Genomic DNA, 22,301 nt, shown 5'->3' with positions numbered 1-22,301 from the left:
TGAGACGCCGCTGTCGTCTGCCGATCTCTTGCTCTCGCTGCTTCTCTCGCCTTTCTGCGTAACTCCGCTCTCCTCTCCGCGTATTTTGGTCCCTCGAGTTTATCGAGCATTCCTCGCGCAAGGACCACATTTCTGACTCCCACTGCGAGCATATCCCGCCCTGTCATGTCGTTGCTCAGGTCCACTCTCGTTTCGAGCACTTGTACCTCAATGGTCGGTGTTGGCACTGGGGTTCCCTTCGGGTATATTGTGACAGCTGACGGCGGGATTTCCACTTTTGTTTCGTCCTCCTCGGGGTCGTCTTCCCCGGCTTCTTTGCGTTCGGCGTGGCTTACCCTCCATGCCGTGAACAGGCGCTTTATCCACTCTATATTCTTCTCTCGTTCCTCTGCCCGTGCCTTGGTCTTGTCGTTGTTTCGCACCCATGTCTGTATGGCCATCGAGGCTGCCTTCCCCACTACCTGTAGTTCACTCGTAATAATACGAGCCCAAGGTCCCTGGTAGCAGCATCACTCTTTTTTTCCAACCAACGCGGCCACAGGATATCACCCTGCAGAAACCCGTGGTCGGCACGCCGCGCAGTGCCAAGCTGACTGACGGCGAAGAATGCTCCCGCTCTCACTTCTCAACCTCGCCGTCAGCCCGGGATCGAGGAGCCTTGCCGACCGGCGCTGCTTCTGCGCCGCTGCGGCAGCCGCAGTCATCGCCACACCGCCACAAGCCGTGGCCGCGTCGCCGACAACCGCCGCTATTTATGACGCCGAGGCGTCAGCCTACGACGCCGCCTACGCCAACAGCCTGGTGAGCCGTGCGGTCGGCTTTGACTCACTTCGGAGGAGCGTGGCGACACGTGCCCACGGCGACCACGCTGGTGCGACCCGAGGCTGTTTCCGCCGACTGCCATTCAGTCTTTCCCGTCGGGTACAGGCGACGTGCTCGAGCTGGGCGTCGGCACCGGCCTCAACCTTCCCTTCTACGAGCCAGCGAGCGTCCGCACCCTAACCGGCATCGACGCCTCCTCCGGCGCGTCTCCTCCGTCACTGGCCCGCACCGCCCGTTCCGCAGAGCGAGCGGTCCTCGTCTCGTTTTCCGAGCTCCGCCGCCCCGACCCCGCACGCAGGCATGCTCGAGCTGGCGCGGCGAAGAGCCGGCGATCTGCCGCTCGGGCAAACCCCCGCCAGAGCCGCTGTGCAGGGAGTGAGGGTGGCGCGATAGGTCTCATGAGGGAGCGCCTGCTAGGCCGCGCGTGACGCTGCGCATCGCCGACGCCGCCGCGCTGCCCTTCCCCGACAGCAGCTTCGACGCCGTCGTCGACACCTTCGGCCTGTGCGTCTTTGAGGCGCGCCGCTAGAAGCGGCTCCCCGGCGTGTTGCCTAGCTGGTGTTGCCGGACCCGCGCAGCCGCACCCGCTAGGCGCCTGGCGCGGTGCTGTCCGAGGTGCGGAGGGTGCTGCGGCCGGGCGGGGAGGTGGTCCTGCTCGAGCACGACGACGGGTCTGCGTCGCCCCCGCCACGCTGCCGTCCGCTGCCCCTGCAGTCGAGGCTCGAGCTTACAGACGCTCTTCTGGCGCGTAGGCCCGTGAGCCGTGCGCTCGCCTTCACACGGGGCACTTCCGCCGTCGCGGCGACGTGCGCGTACGATCAGGATGTGGCCGCGCTAGTGACGGCCGCCGGGCTGCGGCTGAGCGAGTCCGAACCGGTGGCGGGCGGCTTCCTGCGCCGCGTGGTTGCTGGGAGAGCGCTTGAGCGTTGAGAAACGGGAGAGCCCCTCAGGGCCCTTGTGCCTTAAATTGAGCGGCGTTTCCCCCCGCCCGCGGCCTTTTTGTGTGAGAGGAACTAGTAGTAATCTTCATATCATTGAGAGACGAGACTCCAGTCTCTCCACCCTGATCGCTGATGCCATTCATGTTGGTTATTGCCAATCCCACGCGCTCTTGACGTTGCCGAGACACTACTCCCTTATATATATTTTTAACGAACTAACGCATACGTGTTCATAGACGAGAGCGTTAAAAAATCTCGAGCCGGCGAGACGATCTCGCGATACGACCCCCACCACTCATGTCGCTCCAGCCATCCCTGTCATCCAAGAGTCAGACCGGCGCCGCACCACACCGCGGCTGCGGCAAGCCACAGTGCCATCGGAGGCCGCGAGCCGTCAACCTCCCTTGCCCCTCCTCTAGTGAGGCCGCCCAGAGCAGAGGAGAGGAGGTTGCGAGGGGAGAGGCGCAGGTGGCTGGGCGTGAGGCCGAAGGCGTCGGACAGGCAGACGCCGAGGGATGCCCAGACCGCCTGCGCACCATCCGTTGTTCAGAGAGGTCAGCCATTCCAATCGCGAGGGGAAGTGACGGTCTCTCTCTCTCTCTCTGAGGCCGAGGCGGCGGTTGCGCCTGGCCCGGCAGCACTCCCGCAGTGATACGGATGACCGGCGCGAGAAGCCGTGTGCCGCCGAGCAGGGGCAGCATGTGCCTGCTCGCAGCCACGGGGATAGCAGAAGCTCACAAGCTCTCGCCCAGTAGAGGCCGGCACCTCCGTGGCAGCCGCAGCACCGAGCCAGCAAACCAGGTCATCGTCTCAAGACTGTGGGAGAGCGTTGCGACGACTTCATGAGGGGAGACGCCGCCTTGAGATTGCACCATGAACAGTAAACCTGTGGCGGCGCGGGAGTAAAGTGCGACGCGAGCTGTGGGAAGGCCTCACACCATGGTAATGGCTTGGTGCACCGAGGGCAGTAAACGCGGCAGCGCGGGAGGCCCAGCTCGCTTCCCACGTGGCCGACGCGCGGTCGACAATCGGTAGGATCCGTGCTGCATGATCTGTTATCCAGTGTCGAACCTCATTGAGCACGCTGCTCCAGCCGAACCAGACCCACAGGCTGCAGAATGGAATGCCAGCGGCGGCGCACGTATCGACGGCACCGTCGAGCTGATCGAACCAGACGACCATCACACGAGCAGAAGGGCCCGCTGCGCAGTGAGTGGACGGACGTCTTGCCCTTGTGTCGACTTGTGGCCGTGAAGTCCGCGTGTCGCTGAAAGGGGTCAAAAGACCACATAAGTGTAAAAGAGATAAAAACACGCCCCCCCCCCCCCCCCTGGTCGTCTGGCCCGCAGAGACGTGATCTGCGGCGGAAAGTTGTCCTCGTGCGACCGGCCGACGAGACAACGCGCGCGGCAGCGTTGACCGCACGGCCTCCTCGCCCAAGTACTCGCTCTCTTTTATGTCCCACCATGCAGAGCGCTCTCTCTCTCTGTTGTGCGAGGCGTGAACCGCGCCATTCGCTCTCACCTCACACCTGGCAACCCTGTCTGCACGTACGTCTCGCGCGTGAACAGGCCCCAAATGACGTGTGAGTGTTAGAGTTGTTTGGTATTGCTAAAAGTCTCTCTCTCTCTCCGACGAGCAAGCGCTCGCTGCCCATGAAGCACAGGATCTCGGTGGCTGACGGGACCCCGGGGGCACCACGGTTTCTTTTTCTCGCGATGTCCACCCCGCCGCGCCGCCGCTCGCGCCGCCTCGCCTCCTCCTCCACCGCCGCTCCCTCGCCAGACACGCCGCCATCCACCCGCCTCCTCGATCTCCCCACGGACCTCCTCGTGCGCGTCGTCTCTCGCTGCGACCCCGCCGACATCGCTCGCGTCGCGGCCGTCTCGCTCCTCTTCCACGCCTCGCTTGCGGTAGAGGGCATCCGCTTGAGGGCGCAAGAGCGCGGCCACGAGCTGCCGGTGCAGCCGGAGGACGAGAGCTGCGCCGTGCGGTGGCTGTGCTTTGCGGCGCTGCTGCGCGAGTCCAACCCGCCGGCAGGCTATCGGCACAGCGACTTCATCGACGGCGAGGGGCGGCTCTCGTCGTGCGGCTCTGCGCCGTCCTACGTTCCAGCGCTGCTCGTGCACGGCGATGGCGTGACGCGGCTCAACACGCCGACGCGCCTCCCCTCGGCGCTGGGCGGCGAGCGCGCCGTGAGCGTGTCGGTCGGAGATGCGCACAACCTCGCCCTCACTGCCGGCGGGGCCGTCTGGAGCTGGGGTTTTGGAGCCTCTGGCCGGTTGGGCCACGGTGACGAGCAGAAGCAGTGGCAGCCGACGAAGGTCGAGGCCTTTGCTGGCCAGCGCGTCGTTGCTGTGTCGGCGGGAGACAACCACAGCCTCTCCCTCGCCGCCGACGGCGCCGTCTGGAGCTGGGGCTTTGGAGGCGAAGGCCAGTTGGGCCACGGCGACGACCGCTGGCACCAGCACCTGCCCAAGAAGATCGAGGCCTTTGCTGGCCAGCGTGTCGTCGCTGTCTCGGCTGGAGAGACCCACAGCCTCGCCATCACCGCCGACGGCGCCGTCTGGAGCTGGGGCGGTGGAGGCGGTGGAGGCAGGGGCGAGCTGGGCCACGGCGACGAGCAGCGCCAGCTGCTGCCCAAGAAGATCGAGGCGTTGGCTGGCCAGCACGTCGTCGCTGTCTCGGCCGGAAATATGAGTAGCCTCGCAATGACCGCCGATGGAGAGGTCTGGAGCTGGGGCAATGGTCGCTACGGCGAGCTGGGCCACGGCGACACGCAGGACCAGCTGCTGCCGAAGAAGATCGAGGCGTGGGCTGGCCAGCGCGTCGTCACTGTGTCGGCTGGGCTGTACCACAGCCTCGCCCTCACCGCCGACGGCGGCGTCTGGAGCTGGGGCGGTGGCATCTTTGTCAGGTTGGGCCACGGTGACGAGCAGAACCAGCCGCTGCCGAAGAAGATCGAGGCGTTGGCTGGCCAGCGCGTCGTCGCTGTGTCTGCTGCACTCTCGCACAGCCTCGCCATCACCGCCGACGGCGCCGTCTTCACGTGGGGCAAGGGCGAGTACGGCTGCTTAGGCCACGGGGAGGACCTGTCCAACCAGCTGCTGCCCAAGAAGATCGAGACGTGGGCGCCGGGGCAGTGATGAGAAGGGCGAAAGGGTGCGAGGCTCTGTGTGTACACGTGCCCATTCGCCACCGCCACCGCCTTCGAACGTATCCGAGAGAGGCGAATCCGGGACTGAAGATATTTATGCACGATCCACTGTCTCCGGCACCTCCAGGCCGCGCCAGCCCCGCCCTAGGCTGTCGTGTGATCAGTGATGTGGTGGTCATCTCGCCTCATCTCGCCTCACCTCGCCTCATCTCGCCTCATCACGCGCCATTTTTTCTAAATCTAGACCACTCCGAGACCGACCCAAGACCGACCCGAGACCCGAGATCGACCCGAGATCGACCCGAGATCGACCCGAGATCGACCCGAGATCGACCCGAGATCGACCCGAGATCGGCACGAGCGATCAACCCAACAATGCCCCAGAGCCCCCTCCGGGGGGACCCCCCCTCACCCCGAGTGTCCGTGTCCTTCGCGAGTCACCGATGGGGAGCGGGGGGGGGTGCGAGATGCACAGGGGAGGCTGGGGAGGGGGGGGTCCACTCTGAAGACTGCCGACCGCGGGGGGGTTTTGTCCCACAGGGTTTTACCCTCCGCGTGAGGATCGGCGCGGCGAGGGGGTAGGTTCGAATTCGCCGCGCAACATTTCACCCCCACAGGACCCCGCCCACCCCCCCTCATGGTCCCACCTAGCACCCCAATGAGCCTTCGCACCCTCTCCTTGCGTGGTGTCCCCCACTATGTGTCGCCGTTATCGGGGCACGCTATCCTGTGCAGTCAGGGCAAGTGGGGGCGGGGGGCACTCCCACCGACGTATGTATCTGTGGTGACTGTCCCTAGTCTCGGAGGGGGGCTTGAAGCTAAGAATATTTTATTTTTTTTTTCAGTGATGTGGTGGTGGGCTGGTGCCCACTGCCCGCGACGCGAGAACCCATGTGCAAGCCTCGACAAGCCCTCGACCGCAGAGAGATGGACGTCGAGCTTGCCAGCTTCGAGGTGGCAGCAGGCAGGTGTGCGAGGTGGCACGCGCGACGCGCTGGCGCTGCTCGTGCATGCTGCGTCCTGAGTGTGGAGAGGCGGCGTCTAGAATATATTAAAGGATAATAAAGAGGCGCGAGCGTGTGTGCGACCGCGACACCAGCCCCGGGTCCATATTAGACCGGCAATCCCCAAGCACCTGCTCGCCCGAATATCGAACCCCGCAGCCCACTACAGCACAGCGCGGCGCAAGAGTCATGCCATGCCGGTCTCGAGAGGCACACACCCGCCCTGTGCGCTGTGCCTCCTCACGCCCTCTCCCCCCAGGCCCAAGCATTGCACATAAGTTAAGACAGCCATGCGTGTCTCATCCCCAAAGCCGCAAGAGCAGCCGGCGCGAGGGCGGGCGCCAATGTGCCGCGTCCGCCCTGCGCCGAGTCGTTGGTACATCGCACTAAGAGCGCTCCGGCGCCTCCTCGCCGGCGCGGCCTGCGATCTCGCCCCCCCCCGCCGCCGCTGCCGCCGCCCGCCCGCCCGGAGCCACGCAGGCTGTGTGACGCAGGCTGGCCTGCCGGCGAGCCGGACGCGGCGGAGGCGGCTCGCCCGCGCGTGCGAGCCGGCTAGGTGAGGCTGGCTGCCTCCGCCTCCTCCGTCAGAATGGCAGCCACTGCTGGCGGGTCGCCGAGCGCGGCCTCGCCAAGCCCAGACACTATCTCGTCGACGAGCTCCTTCCCCGCCCCCTCCGCCGCGCCCTCGCCGCCCGCCGCGGCATCCGCCGCGCCGTTGGCGGCGGGAGGCGTCGGCAGGGCCTCCACCGGCTCCACGACAAACTCGACGCTGACGACGCCGAGCCTGCGGAGGCAGTCGCGAGGTCTCGAGGTGGCGAAGGAGGGAGGAGGAGGGTAGGCGGGAGGAGAGGAAGGGCGGGTGGAGGGTGCGGGGGGCGCGCCTGCTGGCTGCGGTCGGCTGAGCGCCGCCCTCGGCGCTGCCCGCCTCTCCTCCCTCCTCGCCCTCGCCCTCGCCCTCCTCGAGCGCCTGGGGACAGGGGCGCGAGGGCGTGCTCAGCGGGGCCAAGCGGCGCGTCTGGCCCCGCGTCTCTGCCCCCGAGCGCCGCCTCTGGACCCGCACACGACGTCTGGCCTCTCAGCCCCGCGCCTCCCCCTCCCCCCCCCGGCTCACCTCCTTCGCCGCGCACGCCGCACTGACGGAGGCGAAGTCGACCTGGAGGATCTCCCCGCCCTCCCCGCCCGCCTCCGCCTCCCCGACGCAGACCAGCGCCTCCGCCTTGCCCAGCGCCGCCTTGACCTCGCTCTCGCTCGGGGCGGCGGCGCGGAAGCGGAGGCGCAGCTTGCGCCGCGCGCCACCCTCGTACTGCTCCAGCTGCTCGCCGGTGGGCGCGCGCGCCTTCGCGTAGTTTGCGGTGAGCCGCTTGCCGTTGAGCAGCAGCCCTCGCCCCTCGTCGCTCGAGAGGTGCTCGAGGACGGCCACGGCGACGTCCTACAAGGGCGGAAGAGGGGCGGAGGGTCGAGGGAATGGCCGAGGAAGGGCCGAGGAAGGGCCGAGGCCGGCGGCGGCGCCGGCGGCGGCGGCGGTGGCGGCGGCGGCGGTGGGGGGGGGTGGAGGAGGGTGTGGCGGTGGAGGAGGGTGTGGCGGTGGTGGCGGTGGTGGGGGTGGAGGAGGGTGTGGCGGTGGAGGAGGTGTGGCGCGGAGGTTTGGTGCGGTGCGGCGGCCTCCAGGAAAAAGTTGATGAAGGCGCAGCTCTTCGGCCGCACGAGCCGCATCGACTCGACGACGCCGTACCGCTCGACGAGCGACGCCAGCTCGGCCAGCCCTGCAGAGTCGGGCAGAGAGCCGAAGTAGAGCCCTCTCGACCGGGTGGGGATCGAGGCGGCGTAGCTGCTCCCTCCGTAGCTGCTCGGCCCTCCCCTCCCGCCACCGAAGAAGCCCCGCCCGCGCCCGCCGCCCCACCCGCGCCCCTTCGCCGGCCTCTCAAAGTAAGCGCCTCCGTGCCACGGCGGAGGCCGCCCGTTGCGCGCGCGCATGCAATTCTGCTGCGAGGAGGTGAAGTTGATGAGCAGCGGCTTGCCCGAGCCGGGCACGCCCGACGCCGCCTCGGCCGCCGCCGCCTCTGCAAACGGCGCCGGCCTCGCCCGCCCGTGCAGCCGCTCGCGCGCTTGGATGGCGGAGGCGACGCAGGTGTAGTTAGCAAACGCGGCCCGCTTCTTGGGCACCATCCGAACGGACTCGAGCTCGCCGTACGGGGAGAAGACCGCGGTGAGCGCCGCCTCCGACGCGCCCTCGGGCACGTTGCACACGTAGATGGAGCGGGTTGCTCCCGTGCGGATTGCCTGGGGGGGGAGGGGGAGGAGGGGGCGGGGGGGCTTGTCGCTGGCTCATGCGGGCTGTCGCTGTCTCTCCCTCCCTCCGGCCGATCTCCGGCGCCTGCATCAGGTCGTTCGGCACGGGCCGCGCCTTGCCCCACTGCAGCAGAGTCGGCTTGCCGCGCAGAGGGACCTGAGGCGACGGGGCGAAGACGTGTCGGACGCGTCGCGGATGGCGCGTCGGTGTCTGCTGCGCGCGGCAGTGGCAGAGTTCAACGCCGTGTCGTGGACGTGTCCTGGCTGTGGCGTGGCTGTGGCGTGGCCGGCCGTGGGAAGGAGGTAGGCTGCTGGCCCAGGGAGGGATGCCAAGAAGAGCCATAACTAATGAGAAGAAGCAGAAGACGAGCGCCTGCTGGCCGGTGGAGGCCATCAGCTGCAGTGCGTCTGCCGGGTCGACGAAGTTGACGAAGCCGTGCCGCTTGTCGGGGATGATCTTGACTGACTCGAGCGGGCCGTACTCGCCTGCTCGGGGGGACGAGGCGTATATACTATATATATATATATAACTCGCCTGCTCGGAGGGAGGAGGCGGGGCGTGGGAGGCGGCGCGTGGGAGGCGGGGCGTGGAAGGCGGCGAGGGCGGTGGCGGGAGGGCGAGGGTGGCGAGGGCGGCGGCGGCGGCGGCGGCGGTGGCGAGGGCGGAGGCGGTGTGGGCGGCGTTGGCGAGGGCGGCGTTGGCGAGGGCGAGGGCGGCGAGGGCGGCGGTGGCGTGGGCGGTGGTTGTGACGGTGTGCAAGCGATGCGTGTACGGTTCCGCATCTAGCGTCGCGCCGACGGCCGAGCAGAGCTCCTCGTAGGAGATGTTTGGCGGCTGAGGAGGGCGGCACGGGGAGGGGGTGGGTGGGTGGGTGGGTGGGGGGGAGGCGAGCGGGCGAGGAGGGAGAGGGCGGCGGCCGCCGCCGCAGAGAGGGCGTGTCTGTGGGGTCGTCGGGCGGCGGCAGGCCGTATGGGTGCGAGTGGACAGCGCCGTGGGGGAAAGGGTGCCGCAAGAGTGTGGCATTCAAACAGAGCCCCGGTGTGGCGGGGTCGGCGCGCCAGCATCGAGATGAAGACGGCCCGCGAGTGGGAGAGCGGCAGCCCCCCCAGTCCGCCCGGCAGCCCTCCTCCCAGCCCGCCGCCCCCGATCCCGCTCAGCCCTCCCGCGCCGCCCAGACCTCCGAGCCCGCCGCCGCCCCTTCCGTCGCCAAGCCGCGACCCTCCTCCCAGGGGATTGGCGCCGAGGGGGCCGGGCCAGCGGCCGACGCCGCCCATGCCGAGCATGCCACCGTCAGCCGGCCGCATCGCGCCGTACTCGCCCCCGAGCGCGAACTCGCCCGCGAGGCCGCGGTAGTCGGGGTAGTCGGGCACGGGAGCGCCATACGCACCCATCCCGCCTCCCATCCCTCCGCCGACGCCGCCGCCTCCCATGCCGCCGCCGAGGCCTCCGCCGCCCATCGCGACGGGCCCCATCGGCGCGAAGGCAAGCCCGCCCGCGCCGCCCGCGTACGCGCCGAGGTGCGGAGGCCTGCCGATGCCAGGAGCGCCGCCGCCACCACCCGACATTGGGCGGCCCAAGCCAGCCCCCATGCGAGGAGGGAGCGCCATCGCGCCGAAGCTGGAGGCGGGGTTGGGGACGGGCGGCTGCAGCGGTGACATCGGACCGCTGCTGCCCGGGCTCCCCACCCCACTCGCGCGAATGCCCATCGGCGCTGCGCCGCCAAAGCCGGCCGCGGAGGAGCCGCCACCGCCACCAATGCCGCCGATGGGGGTGGAGAGAGAGGGGTCTCTCTCTCCTCCGAGACTGCGGTAGTCCTGTTTTGAGAAGGCGCCAAAGGCGTCCATCGCGTCTTGTTGCACACCGCGCCTTTACTTACCTGCCTCAGCTGCGGCCGGTGCGTTTTGGGGAGTGACTCTTCACAAAAACAGAACAAACGTGAACCGCGCCATTCGCTCTCACCTGGCAACCCTGTCTGCACGTCTCGCGCGCGCGTGGACAGGGCTCCAGGCCCCATATGACGTGTGAGTGTTAGAGTTGTTTGGTATTGCTAAAAATCTCTCTCAAAAACAGAAGCACGGCCTCTCTCAAGTGCTCTCGAGGTTCTCGAGGTGGATATCCTTTGGCCGCGTTGGGTAGCACGCCCTGGATGTGAGGCTAATGACTGCACTCCAAGTGCTCCAAGTGCCCAAGACGCACAAGCTCAGACAGTCGAGAAAGGGGTCGACAGCAACGACAGTCAGAAGTCAGCGCTGGGTCCCAGGGCGAATGCGATGACGGCCTCTAGTGTGAGCTCTAGCTAGTGAGCTCTTCACACTCCTCTTGCTGGCAGCAGCTCTGGTGCTCTGCCCACACGCAGCCGCAGCTGGCACAGGCGGCCAACGCCCTCCCTTCCTCTGTCTTGAGCACTTGAGCACGGACGGGATAGGGTCGATTCCGCGTGGTACGGGACCCCTCGATCGTCTCGGCAGAGAATCCCAAAGCTCTCGGCTGACGCCGGATCGACGCCGCTGCTGCGGAGCCCAGCACACACGCCGAGCGAGCCGTTGGTGGATGCGGAGGCGGCCAGCGCGTCGGCGTCGATCTGGGAAGAGGCGAGCGGCATTGCCTCGAGCGTGGTAGCGACGCTCCGCTGCGCGACGCACACGCCACAAGGGTTTTTGCCCCAAGGGACTCGGTTTCGGGTTTGGTCAGGGTTTGGTTTGGGGCGAGTGCGGTACGGAAATGGACCGAGAAGGACTAAAACCGAAGACAGAGAGGGGGGCAAAAGACGCCGACGTGTTCCGTCGCTCCGCCTGCCTCGCTCCTGCCTCGCTCCTGGCCTCGCTCTACATCCTCTACATCCACGGCCCTCTACAACAAACTCTGCAGCAAAATCGCGCTCTACATCGCTCTACAAGTACAACGGAGGCGCATCGTCACGCGGCGGATGTAGAGCTCTACAGCTCTACAGCGCTCTCCAGCGCTCTACATCTCTACAGCTCTACAGCGCTCTACACTCTACATCCTCTACACCCTCCCTCAGCCGTTCATCGCGCTGCGGCCAGTCTCAGCACCGCCCAGCGAGCGCGTGGGCGTGTGCCGTGCGTGGCCGGCGTGACAACTCTGGACTCTGGTACTCGAGTAGCGCTCCTTCAAATAATTCGCGCCAGCCACTCGCCCGCATCTAACGGAGCGTGTCAACACCTCCCGAGTTAACACGTTTGAACACCTCTACGGCTGTGGTGTTAACCGTTAAAGTTTGAACACCGTGTTAACGTTAATCCACCAGCCCTGGTTGGGAGACTTTTGCGTTTTGGCACTTTGGAGCGATTTTTGGCATCCGCCGTCTAGCCGTGTGGTCAAAATATTCTCAATATCGACCCAACGCAAAAGTCTAAGGTAGGTATTGCAGAACAGCCCCTCAGATACTCTACCTTGGTATGCATGTGACATATGGCTGCGCGTTCCAAAGCGAAAACGATTGACGATATTCTCGACGTTGTACGTACTTTTAGCTTACTGGGAGAAAAGAGAGAGGGGGTTGTGCTCTCTAGGCCCCTAGGGGCCCTACGCGCGGCGTGAGAGCTCTCTCACGTTGTAAGGTCCAGTGTGGTTTGCTGACAGAGAGGCGGCACAGAGGTATATATAGAGGAGAGACGGGGAGGAAGAAGAAATTCGCCACAGACTTGTTTTGCCTGCTCCGCTGCTCCCGGCGGGCCAGATCAGTGCTGCATGCCGGCCATCCTGCGCACGAGACGCCAGTGCAAGTCGAGCGAAGACGTGGCCTGTGCCATGCGAAGCACGGCCGTCTCGCTTGGCGCTGCACAGGCCGTGCACACGCAGCTGAAAGGTGGCAATTCGCACAAGCTGCTGCGCTCAGCAGAGGCCCTGACGAGCTCACTCTCGGCGGTGCTACCCAGCTTTCACGGCATGTCTACAACGCGTGTAAGCTCTCCTGCTGCCTCCACTCTGAAGAACAGTCTCAGCGCAGCTTTAGTGATTGCCGGCCACGCGCGACACGCGTGCATTCCGTCGTGCGCTCAGGGTCTCGCAGCGCAGGTGGCGCTGTGCAGGCGTCGTTTTGCAGTTTGCGATGTTTTCCTCGTTATCTGGGATGCGATCGACGGGAGCACATGGCTGGATCGTGAGCAGCGTCTGCATGCACCGGCGCTCACTGAAGAGTGTCACACGCGCTTACTTGAGCTCTTAGCTCCCGTTGGTGTGCGCGTGCGAAACGCCTCGGCGCAAGTGCCTCTTTGTTCAGGTACGCACCTCAGAAAGTTCTGGCCAGGCACCACGGTCTGCATTGATGCGGTGCAGCTCATGCGACGCAGCATCGACATAGGGTTGGGCATGGCGTCCCGCCGCGGCGTGCAATACGATGTGGCGGTCCGCATGCGCCCTGACTCAATCGCGCCAACATCGTGCCGATACGGAGCGTCGATGAACGATAGCCTCCGGCGCCCAGTCGACAGCTGCTTCGGAACCGAGGGGCGGTGGGATCAGCTGGCACGTGTTGCGACCGACGAGGTCTATCGTGATCACCTCAAACTGGCGTTCTGGCCGCGCACCGCGTTCGTTGGGGGCGACAACTGCTTTGCAGCGAGGTTCAGTTCCTTGCGCCGACTCGTCGATGAGTGGAATACGGTGCTGCGCCAGGTCGCCACGCGCGGCGAGCTGCCTTTCGAGGGACCGGCGCCGCCAGACTGCCACGATACCACAAAGCGACGTGGTCAGTCGAACGCCTCAGACGATTACTGCTGGCCGTGGTCGGGGCACCCAGAGCTTGCCCTTGAACTGGCAGCGTCGCGATTAAGCCTGCGACTTTGGAGGTGGTCGGACTCGAAGAAAGTGTTTGCTCAGCAAGAGCTGCTGCCATGCCCGAAGACCAGCTCAAGGTGCTGACTCTTTCACCGCTGACACCACCAGAATTCCTTCAGGCACTCGACGGGACGCAAGTAAGGAGGGGAGGCGGCGCAACCGCACGCTACTCGAGCTTGCTGGCGGTCGCTCAGGCGAGTGGCAGTCGCCGGTGCGGGAAGACCTAAGGTGTGTGTGGTGTGTTCGCCGGCCGAGCCTGCACCGGGTCCCCTCAAGCGCGCCCTCACATCGAGGTTTTCGACTGCTGCCTTAATCAACTGTTTTTTTTATAAAGCTGCCCCCCTGAGTCCCTCAGGAAGTGGGCTCTGTGAAACGCTCCAGAGTGACGCGATTTCATCTGACGAAGAAAAGAAGAGCCAGGAGTCTCCCTCGTCTTCCCCAGATGAGGGGGAGGGGGGGCGCTTGGTCACCGTCCATGGTGTGGGGGGGTCCCGGTGCATGAGGATGGAGCACTCGTCGCCGCCCTTGAACCCATTAGCGCGGGATGGAGCAAAGTGACCCCGTACCTGGAGAGCATCCACATAAGCATTCAAGCGCCAGGGGATCCCCCTGAAGTCCTTCTTGGCACTCTTCTTTGCCTCATCCGTGAGTTGGTTTTGGACAACCTCGTCGATACAGCTCTTCCAAAAGTTGAATCGTGATTGCTCATCCGGGAATCGTTCCTTGGCCTTTTTCTGGAATTCTGAGAAATCCACACCCCACGGAAGGTCCAGTCCGTGAAGGATTTTTTCGCCAAGCGACAGCTTCTTGAGCGCGGAGCCAACGAAAGTCAAGCGTCTACATAGCGGGTTGCCATTGATATCCTCACCGGCAAAGGTAAATGCCCCAGAGATGACTTGATCGTCGGTCGCATTCGGGCAACATGCGATCAGCTGCTCGGGGGACAAGGCATCTGACCAGTGGCCCTCCGGATTGGTCTCGAGATACTCACGGACCTCGGTTTCCCGGTCGATGAAGCGGTGAGGGTTGGGGGCGGGAGGGTGGTCGCGCTTCCTCTTCCTGTTGGTGGCAGGGAGCTTATTCTTGGCAAGGCCGAGAATCCGGTCGCCCGAATCCTCGATCTGCAACATCTGCAACACCGCCTCATCCACAGTGCTCTGTGAGATAGGGCTGAGAAGGCCCAGATGAAGCTCTCCAATGTCCAGCAATGGAGGGACCTTGATGGTGAGGTCCGAGAGGTTCGGGACGTCCGCCTCATTGAGCGGGAAGGGCGTCGATGTTGGTGACGTCGGTGACGTCGGCATTTCCCCGTATCCCATGGCGTGTGCAGAGAAGAGAGGAGGGAGAGGAGTCAAGTCGAGGTCAGAAAGCCAGCAGAAAGCTCTGTGGTGAGGTAGGGAAGCGCATCAGCGCACTGCTCACGGTCAGAGATCATGGTGTCTGCCATCGTCGAGCCTGTGTGGATGTGGAGTGTGGTGGTCAAGTAGAAAAAAACTGGGTGGGTTTTGAGCAGGCGGACATCGCTTCCAGGGAGGGGGGCGCACTTCTGCTCACACCACATGCTAGGGGGGGGGTCCGACCCCCCCCAGAGGCTTCACCACATGCTGGGGGGGGGGTCCCGCCCCCCCCAGCACCTTCACCACATGCTAGGGGGGGGGTCGTGGCCGAGGACCCCCCCAGAGACTCGTGGTCAGACCCTCCGGGCCCTTGATTTTACGCCTCATTTCGCAGCATTTTCGAGGGGAAAATCATCTTTTGGAGCTACATTAGCCTTGAGACTGGTCAGATTCTCCAAGATATTGGTCTTTCAGCCACGATTTCACAATTTTGGGGGCAAAATCGGCTCTCTGGCGGCTATTCCTAGCCCACGAACTGCTGGGGGGTGCCCACCACATGCTAGGGGGGGGTCCGACCCCCCCAGAGGCTTCACCACATGCTAGGGGGGGGGTCCCGACCCCCCCAGCGCCTTCACCACATGCTAGGGGTGGGGTGGGGCGTGAGCAGAAGTGCGCCCCCCTCCCTGGAAGCGATGTCCGCCTGCTCTTTTTTGGGACTTGACTAAGTACAAAAAAAATACTTGAGTACAATCCATTCCTGCGCGCAATCGGGGAAGAAGAAGAAGAAAGCACAGAAGATCCTTCCACAAAGCTTAATTCGGGCTTCATGTTAGCACGCGCCGAAGCGCGGCTTCTCTTTGCAGAGGTCGCTTCGCGGTTGCATCGCCGCCTCCTTCAGCCTCCTCAGGGTGCTCAATGAGGCAAACCGTGCCACAGTTTGCACGTCTGCCCGCGGCGAGAAAAAAAAACAGGACACAAAACGTAAAGAGAGCTGTCGCGCGCGGCTCCCCCCGTGCCTGCAATCTCTTAAATGACAATTTGAGCCCCCCAAACCTGCTCATTTCTTAAAAGCCGAGCCTGTCTGCTGCGAGACAGAGTTCTTTTGTTTAAATCAAAGAGATATATTTCCCACTTTCCGCACAACTGTGGCACCCTGTTAAGAGGGTAGGACTCTGACCTGTTCCGACCTTGATCAGACCGAAGCTGAATACAGACCTGTTCAGACCGTCATCACTTTGATCATGGTCGGATCACGGTCGGATCAGGGGCGGAACATGGTCTGGAAATCCCCTAGGTGCCGCCGCCGCTGACCGCTGTTCGAGTACGGTCGGATCAGGTCGGATCACGGTCGGAACAGGGTCGGGGTGTGTCGGAGTGTTCACGGCCGATTCACAGTCACGTCGCTCGCTCTCGCGTGCGTCCCCTGACGTCTCGTCTGCGACCTACTCTGACCGCCGCCACGCCTCTCGGCATGGACGCTGCCGGCGGCGACGAGCTGCCGCTGGGCGCGGAGGCGGTGGCCGAGGCGGAGGCGGTGGCCGAGGCGGAGGCGGCGGCCGAGGCGGAGGCGGCGGCCGAGGCGCCTGCGGCGGCGACCGAGGTGGTTGAGGAGGAGGCGGAGGAGGCGGCGGAGGCCGCGGCTCCGGAGTCGGCGGCGCGGCCGGAGAATGCGCTGGAGGCGGACACGTCGCCATCACCAGGGCATTCGCCGGATGCGGAGGCGGCTGAGGAGGGAAGAGACAAGCCGGCCGAGACGACGGCGGCGGCCGAGCCGCCTCAGGCAGGAGAGCCGCCGGCTGTGCAGCAGGTGCTTGATAGTGCCCGGCCATGCCGTTCCAGAAGCGGGAGTGGCGCCCGCGATCGACTATCTTTATGTACCCGTCAAGCGCACGGACGAGCTCGGACCACTGCCACCACCTGCCCTCAAAACACACATGCCAGGCACGCCCCAGGCCAAGCCTCGGCGCCTCCCCGCCCGGTGATGGGCCGGCGTCTGGCTCGCCAATGACGGGCGCAGGGCCGCCAGCACCGACCTCATTGGCAGGCTCCTCTCCTTCGCCGCCAACGCCCATGACGCTGGTCTCCAGGTCCACAGTTGGAATTAGCCCGAGCAGCGCCTCGGCTGCGTCAATGTGGCGGTGGCGTTCCGCCTCGTCTACAATCATCTCGGCCGCGGCACGGAGGAGTATGGACGGGCCGGAGGCATCGTCGTCTTCGCCGTCGAGTGTTGTCTCCGTTGCGGCCGGGGCGACCGGGGCCTGGGCCGGGGCCGCTTCTTCGAACATGGTCCGATCACGGAAGGAACATAGGTTCGAGCATGGTCGGAACATGGGCTGATCACGAAAGGATCAAGGTCCGGAAATAGGGCCGTCACCACGGGCCCCATCTGTTCCGACCGTGATCGGACCTTGATCCGACCGTAATCAAAGTGATGACGGTCTGAACAGGTCTGTACTCACGTATGGTCTGATCACAGTCGGATCAAGGTCGGAACAGGTCAGAGTCCTACCCTCTTCCTGTTACCAGGTGAAGCTCTCGACTCGTCCACCTTGCTCTTGACTATGCCGACCTCAAACCACCAGCGCCAGCAACGACGTGCCGCGGCTCGCCGCGCATCTGTTGCGACCGACGACGTGCCCGACGCCGTCCCGCGGCCGCCAGGAAGAGGCCCGCGCAACCACTTCTGGGACCCGCGGCCGCCGGGCGTGGGGCGGCACAACGAGTCGAACGAACCGAACCAGCGCAGAGCGGCGCGTCTCGCGAGCGCCCGCGGCCGCCACGCCGACGCCGTCCGCGGCCGACGGTGGTCGCGAATCAACGCGGCGCGGTGCAACGAGGCCAAGTCCTTCCAGGCTCCCGCCAGCAGCGCCTCGTGGCGTGGGCTGCACGGCCCTTCGAGACGGCCCGGGGGGCGGTGAGAGACCTCTCCCGCCGGCATGGCGCACTATATCACCCGTAGAGGCCTCTCTATAGTCGCCTTTTGGCACCTCCTCTCTCCACGCCGCCGATTAGACCTCGCCGCATCGCATCGCCCCCTTCCCTGCCCCGTCGCCCTCCTGAGCTCTCCCTCCTTCGCTCCAGCCATGCACAGGACTGGACCATTGGCCCGCGTGCCAGGCGTCCGGGACGGCCGGGTATCGGCTCCGTACTTTGAGCCCTCTTGGGCCACCCTCGCGTCCACCGGCCGGCAGAGCACCGCTTGGGCGACTCAGACGGCCCGCCCGACCAGCGCGTTCGATCGTACCGCCCCCACAGCGTCAGTGGCGGGCTGGGGGGGGCAGGCGGCGTCCGCGCAGCCCCTCGTGGGGGTGCCCACCGCTCTCCTCTCACCGCTCCCCCCCGCCCGTGGCACCCCACACACTCGTCCCTCCTCAGGGGCGCAAGGCGGCACGGCACGTTCAGCGCTTGCCTCGGCCCACCTCGCCTTCACGCCCGCCACCGCGACCAAGGAGGTGGCCTCGGCGGCCCAGATGAAGCCCGTGCGGCTCGTTTGGGAGCCGCATGCCGTCCCTCTCTCGCCGGCGCTGCTCACCACGCCCAAGCCTACGCCGAGGAACCCGGCGCGCCCGTCGCTCACGAGCTGGTGGCTCGCATCGACCGAGCAGTCCAGCTTCCTCACGCCCTGCCCACGATCAAATTCGAGACGACCAACATCCGACCACAAAAAAGGCCCGCGCGTGCTGCGCGGGCCCGGCGAGCGACTAGCGAGCCAACCTGCTAGTTCGCATGATCTTCGCCATCGCTTTGCTTCCCGCGGCAGTGCTGAAGCCATTGCTGCCACTAATAGTGCTCCCTGCACCACACGCCGTGCCGGCTGCTCCGCTCGCCGCCGCCTCCGCGCTGCCGTCGCCCTTGCTGCTCGCCGGCCTCGTCGAGAACCTCAACCTCAACACAGACGCAACCGACTACTACTACGCCTTCCTCGCGGTGCTCGCTGTGGGATACGGCGCCAAGCAGGCGCTTGCGTCCGTCTTTGAGGCCGCGACCGCCGCCGATGCCCTCGTGGAGGAGAAGGGACGCGCAGGAGCCGCGCTGGCCAACAAGCTAGACGCCGACCGCCGCAAGGCGAGAGTGGCGAGGAAGCGGGCGGATCAGCGCGAGGCGGAGCCTGCGACGGCGGCGCGACTGGAGGCGGAGAAGAAGATGCGCGACCAGAAGCGCGCGGGATGGCGCACGTGGATGCTGAAGCCGGACGAGGAGTGAGATGCGGAGCTCAGCTCTCACGTGGTGCTGGTGGAGTCGTGGAGATCGATGGATGAGAGGCCGTACAGTCAAGCGCGCGCGCAGCAGTAGAAGAAGTGGTTGCAAAACACGTACACACACACAATTTTTGGCGCGCACAAGCGCGCGGGCCGGCCTCTCGCCTCTGGCGACTGGCCTCTCTCGCGTCTCGGCACTCGGGTCCCGCAAAACCAAAAAAGAGCCGCCTTTTCACGAGACTCGGCTCAGGCGGCAAGGGCAACCCGCCGGCGCCCGGGTTGGCAAAGCCGTCGGCCAACAGCGCCGACGGAATGGCCTGGCTCGTCACCGTACGCCGCGGCCAGCTCGGCCAGGACGGGCCCCATCGTCCTCAACGCTCGGCGGAGACCGCACCTCACGAGGTGGCGTGCGCCGCGACCAGCTCGCCGATCCGCGCGTAGAGCTCCTCCGGGATCTCAATCGGCCGCCCCTACAGCAGGGCCACAAGACGGCCGGCGTCAGGCGAGATCGACCACCCGCTGCCCCCGCCCTCTCTCCAGACTCACCGCCGCCACGCGAGAGCGGTGCTCCCGCCTCCGGTCTCCCGGCAGGCGCGCGTCGGCGGCGCCTCCCAGCAGCGCCTGCGGCATGCGAGGGGTGGGGTGGGTCATGAGGGCGGGAGGGCGGGGGAGAGCAACGGAGAGCGAGAGAGGGGAGAGCGAGAGAGGGGAGAGCGAGAGAGGGGAGAGAGGAAGGAGGGCGCGCGCCAGGAAGAGCTGCTCGCCTGGAAGTGTCTAGGAAGTGTCTAGGAGGTGTCTCGGAGGTGTCTGGGAAGTGTCTGGGAAGTGTCTAGGAAGTGCCTGGAAGAGCTGCTCGCCCTGCTCTGCCGCGCTCCCCTCCTCCCGCAGGTTGGCAGGGTCGATGGCGAGCACGAACGTCCCTCGCGAGTAGGTGTCGAAGGGAGCGCCCTCTGGCTGGCCGACGGCGAGGTCGCTGCCAAAGAGCGCCTAATTAATCAGCTGATTAATTAATAATTAACTAGTTGATTAATGAGGTCGCTGCTGGAGAGCGCCGCAGAGAGCAGCTCGATCATCGCGGCGAGGTTGGCGCCCTTGTGCCTCCCGAACGGCAGCTGCGCGCCCGCGAGGATGGCGGCCGGGTCCGAGCTCAGCTCGCCGGACGGACCGACGCCCACCTGTCGACCAGCCCCGCCAGCTCAGCAGGGTCGCAGCTCAACCCGCCGCCGGACGGGCCCGGCGCCCCCAAACCTCGCCAGGCGGCAGCGGACGCCCGTCCCGCTGGTGCACCTCAATCTCGCCGCGAGCCATCACGCTCGACGCCTGGTCCCAGACGTACGGCGGCAGGCCGCCCGCGCGCGGCCAGCCGAACGCCATCGGGTTCGTCCCGAAGACGCGGCGGGCGCTGCCCGGCGCCGCGGCCACGTACGGCGGGGAGTTGTGGCAGACGATGGAGACGACGCCTGCCGAGGAGGCTCGGGCGGCTGTGCGGTACCTTGGGACGAGGAGAGGGGAGAGGAGAGGAGCGGAGAGGAGAGGAGAGGAGAGGAGAGGAGCGGAGAGGAGAGGAGAGGAGCGGCTGCCCTGCATCGCGAGCTGCTCGGCTGGGTACCACATGGCGCCGGACATGCCGCGCGCGTTGGCCACGCCCATCATCGCCACGCCTAGCGAGCGACGCGCGCCCTCACCTGACGAGGCATCGAGGCCCTGGCCGCGCCGCATATCACCCACACCGTGCGTCCTCGCCCTGCTGACCAGCTCTGCCAGGCCCGCCGCCTCGGCAGCCTGCGCAAAGCCGCCCCGCGCGTCGACGCGCACCACCGCCGGCAGCGGGCTGCTCACCACCGGCACCGCGCGTGCGTCGACCCTCCCTCCAGCGCAACCCTCGAGGAAGGCTGGCAGCCGGAAGAGGCCGTGCGAGCTGCAGCCGTCCTCCTCGGCGGCGCGCAGCATGTCGGCGATGGCAGACGCCTGGAGGTGCGAGGCGCCGCACGCGAGGAGCGACGACTGGGCGAGCTCGCGGACCTGTTGAGCCGTGAGCTTACGGAGGGCCATTCGCACACCCCCCACCCAGGGTGGGACGAGCGCGGGACAAGCGGCCATTTCTTTTTTAGTGTCCGAGTCGGAAGGGCACGGCTTGAACGCCGCCTGCGCCTCTGGGCCGTGAGGCACGTCTCTGCTTGTGACGAGCTCGGTCGCCAGCGGATTGCCCGGGCGCTTGGGCCGATAGCCGGGCGAGGAGGTGGTGTGGCCTGCTCGCGCTCGAGGTGCAGCTCGACCAGCTCGTCCTCCAAGCCAGTCTCCCACTGCTCGCTCAGCATCCCGCTCGCGCGGAGCGGCGCCCCGGGAGCTCGCGAAGCGGCGTGTAGCGGATACGCACGCCAATGCGATGTAATGGGGGAGGGCGCGCGTTTCGCGGCGGCCGCCCGCAACAGATTGGAAGATGAGCGATGGGGCATTACAGTCGTCCTGAGTACTCGAGTAGTTGGGTTGTGGCTCGGTATCATTTTCAGTGTATGTAGCTCTTACGTACATTCCCGTAGGAGGACTCTGCTGACAGGGTTTGCGATTGAGGAGATTTTGAGTGGCTATCTTTTTCAGTCAGTGTATGTAGCTCTAACGAACATACCCGAGGGTGAACTGCTGACAGGATTTGCGATGAGGAGCGATCCGAACGTGGTATTCGGGTGATTAGATCACTACCGCCGAAGCGCAAGCGCTTGGAGCAAGGGAACTGCCACGTATGGGTCCCAGACTAGCACCCCACCTCGCGAGCCGACGTTCTGGCTCAGCGAGGTTGCTGCGGAGCACTCGCGGACCGGTTCTTCTGGCCCAGCGAGGGGCCGCTGCGGGGCACCCGGCGGCTCGGTTTTTCAAACTTTGAGTACAAAACGAGGTCGACCCAAGAGACCTCGGGGGGCGACGGGGCGTGCGAAACTGGATACCCCCGGGCCACAGTGGCAGAGCGGGGGCGCGATTTCTTTTTCAAACGAATGACCCGGGGGATCTGCCGGGATTTTCTCGTAAAGACTAAAAAGTTGCAGGGACCAGGGAGCAGGTACCAGGGTGGCCCACCCGGCCGTCGGAGAGAGATTTTAGAAAACCAACAAGAAATCACGACTCTCACAGTGACTTGGGCTCGGCAGCTTGTCAGCCCTCAGCCGAAGCTGGGGCCGGTCCCGTAGCCGAGAGAGCCCGCGCCGATGAGTTCGACGCGGTCGGGGGGGCCTGCGGAGAGGCCAGCGAGATGGCGATCGCTTACTTCATGGTGTCATCAAGTGACTGGCTGACTCGCCAGAGGTCGATACTCTGGACGACCCATAGGATGCCACGAATGCCTGAAGGAGAGGGAGGCGAGGCCAGAGGCAGGCTCAGCTGCTCTCGGGTGATCCCGCTTTGGTGGCTGAAGGACCCGATGGTCCTGTCACATTCGCGTTCCGAGTCGTGGGGGTAGAAGAATTCGAGTAGAAATCGAGTCAGCCGTCGGTGAGCACCGGACGCGAGGGTCGGTCGGCTCCTAACTAGCTGTATACGCGATATGCGGCGTGCGTATGAGCTCACTAGCTATAGCTCACACTAGAGGCCGTCGTCGCACGCCTTCCTGGGACCCAGCGCTGACTTCTGACTGTCGTTGCTGTCTCTCTCTCCCTTCTCGACTGACTGTGCTTGTGCGTTTGGTTTCCGTGGTTTTGTTTTTGTGTAAAGTTGCACCCCGCTGGGTTCCAACTTTTTCCCGGGTATGGTATGCTACGAT

The 22,301-nt window shown here is 65.5% G+C and overlaps 4 protein-coding genes across 4 annotated transcripts; 1 reads left to right on the top strand and 3 right to left on the bottom strand.

Annotated features, from left to right (window-relative positions):
- Nucleotides 1–606: 606 nt before the first annotated feature.
- EMIHUDRAFT_462683 (hypothetical protein) lies at nt 607–1,865 on the top strand (the record flags this gene model as incomplete). The annotated part of the gene is made up of 6 exons (XM_005784379.1): nt 607–871; nt 928–1,073; nt 1,121–1,197; nt 1,240–1,339; nt 1,414–1,493; nt 1,575–1,865. 6 exons carry the CDS (start codon nt 607–609, stop codon nt 1,750–1,752), a joined length of 846 nt encoding a protein of 281 aa, XP_005784436.1. The 3' UTR covers nt 1,753–1,865.
- A 105-nt stretch (nt 1,866–1,970) lies between these two features.
- EMIHUDRAFT_202535 (hypothetical protein) lies at nt 1,971–2,945 on the bottom strand (the record flags this gene model as incomplete). Its single annotated transcript, XM_005784378.1, has 5 exons — nt 1,971–2,017; nt 2,099–2,291; nt 2,426–2,468; nt 2,529–2,649; nt 2,723–2,945. 5 exons carry the CDS (start codon nt 2,943–2,945, stop codon nt 1,971–1,973), a joined length of 627 nt encoding a protein of 208 aa, XP_005784435.1.
- Nucleotides 2,946–6,999: 4,054 nt separating this feature from the next.
- Nucleotides 7,000–9,617, bottom strand: EMIHUDRAFT_202534 (hypothetical protein; the record flags this gene model as incomplete). The annotated part of the gene is made up of 6 exons (XM_005784377.1): nt 7,000–7,353; nt 7,629–7,722; nt 7,870–8,153; nt 8,320–8,370; nt 8,581–8,699; nt 9,503–9,617. The coding sequence occupies 6 exons, from the start codon at nt 9,615–9,617 to the stop codon at nt 7,000–7,002; spliced, it is 1,017 nt and encodes a 338-aa protein (XP_005784434.1).
- Nucleotides 9,618–18,635: 9,018 nt separating this feature from the next.
- On the bottom strand, nt 18,636–20,602 carry EMIHUDRAFT_462681 (hypothetical protein; the record flags this gene model as incomplete). Its single annotated transcript, XM_005784376.1, has 7 exons — nt 18,636–19,020; nt 19,097–19,171; nt 19,391–19,537; nt 19,603–19,725; nt 19,799–20,010; nt 20,131–20,211; nt 20,281–20,602. The coding sequence occupies 7 exons, from the start codon at nt 20,600–20,602 to the stop codon at nt 18,946–18,948; spliced, it is 1,035 nt and encodes a 344-aa protein (XP_005784433.1). The 3' UTR covers nt 18,636–18,945.
- Between the last annotated feature and the right edge of the window lie 1,699 nt (nt 20,603–22,301).

This window comes from Emiliania huxleyi (genome assembly GCF_000372725.1).
Source record: "Emiliania huxleyi CCMP1516 chromosome Unknown EMIHUscaffold_17, whole genome shotgun sequence".
Taxonomy (NCBI): Eukaryota; Haptophyta; order Isochrysidales; family Noelaerhabdaceae; genus Emiliania; species Emiliania huxleyi.
This window is presented reverse-complemented; position numbering and strand designations above follow the sequence as displayed.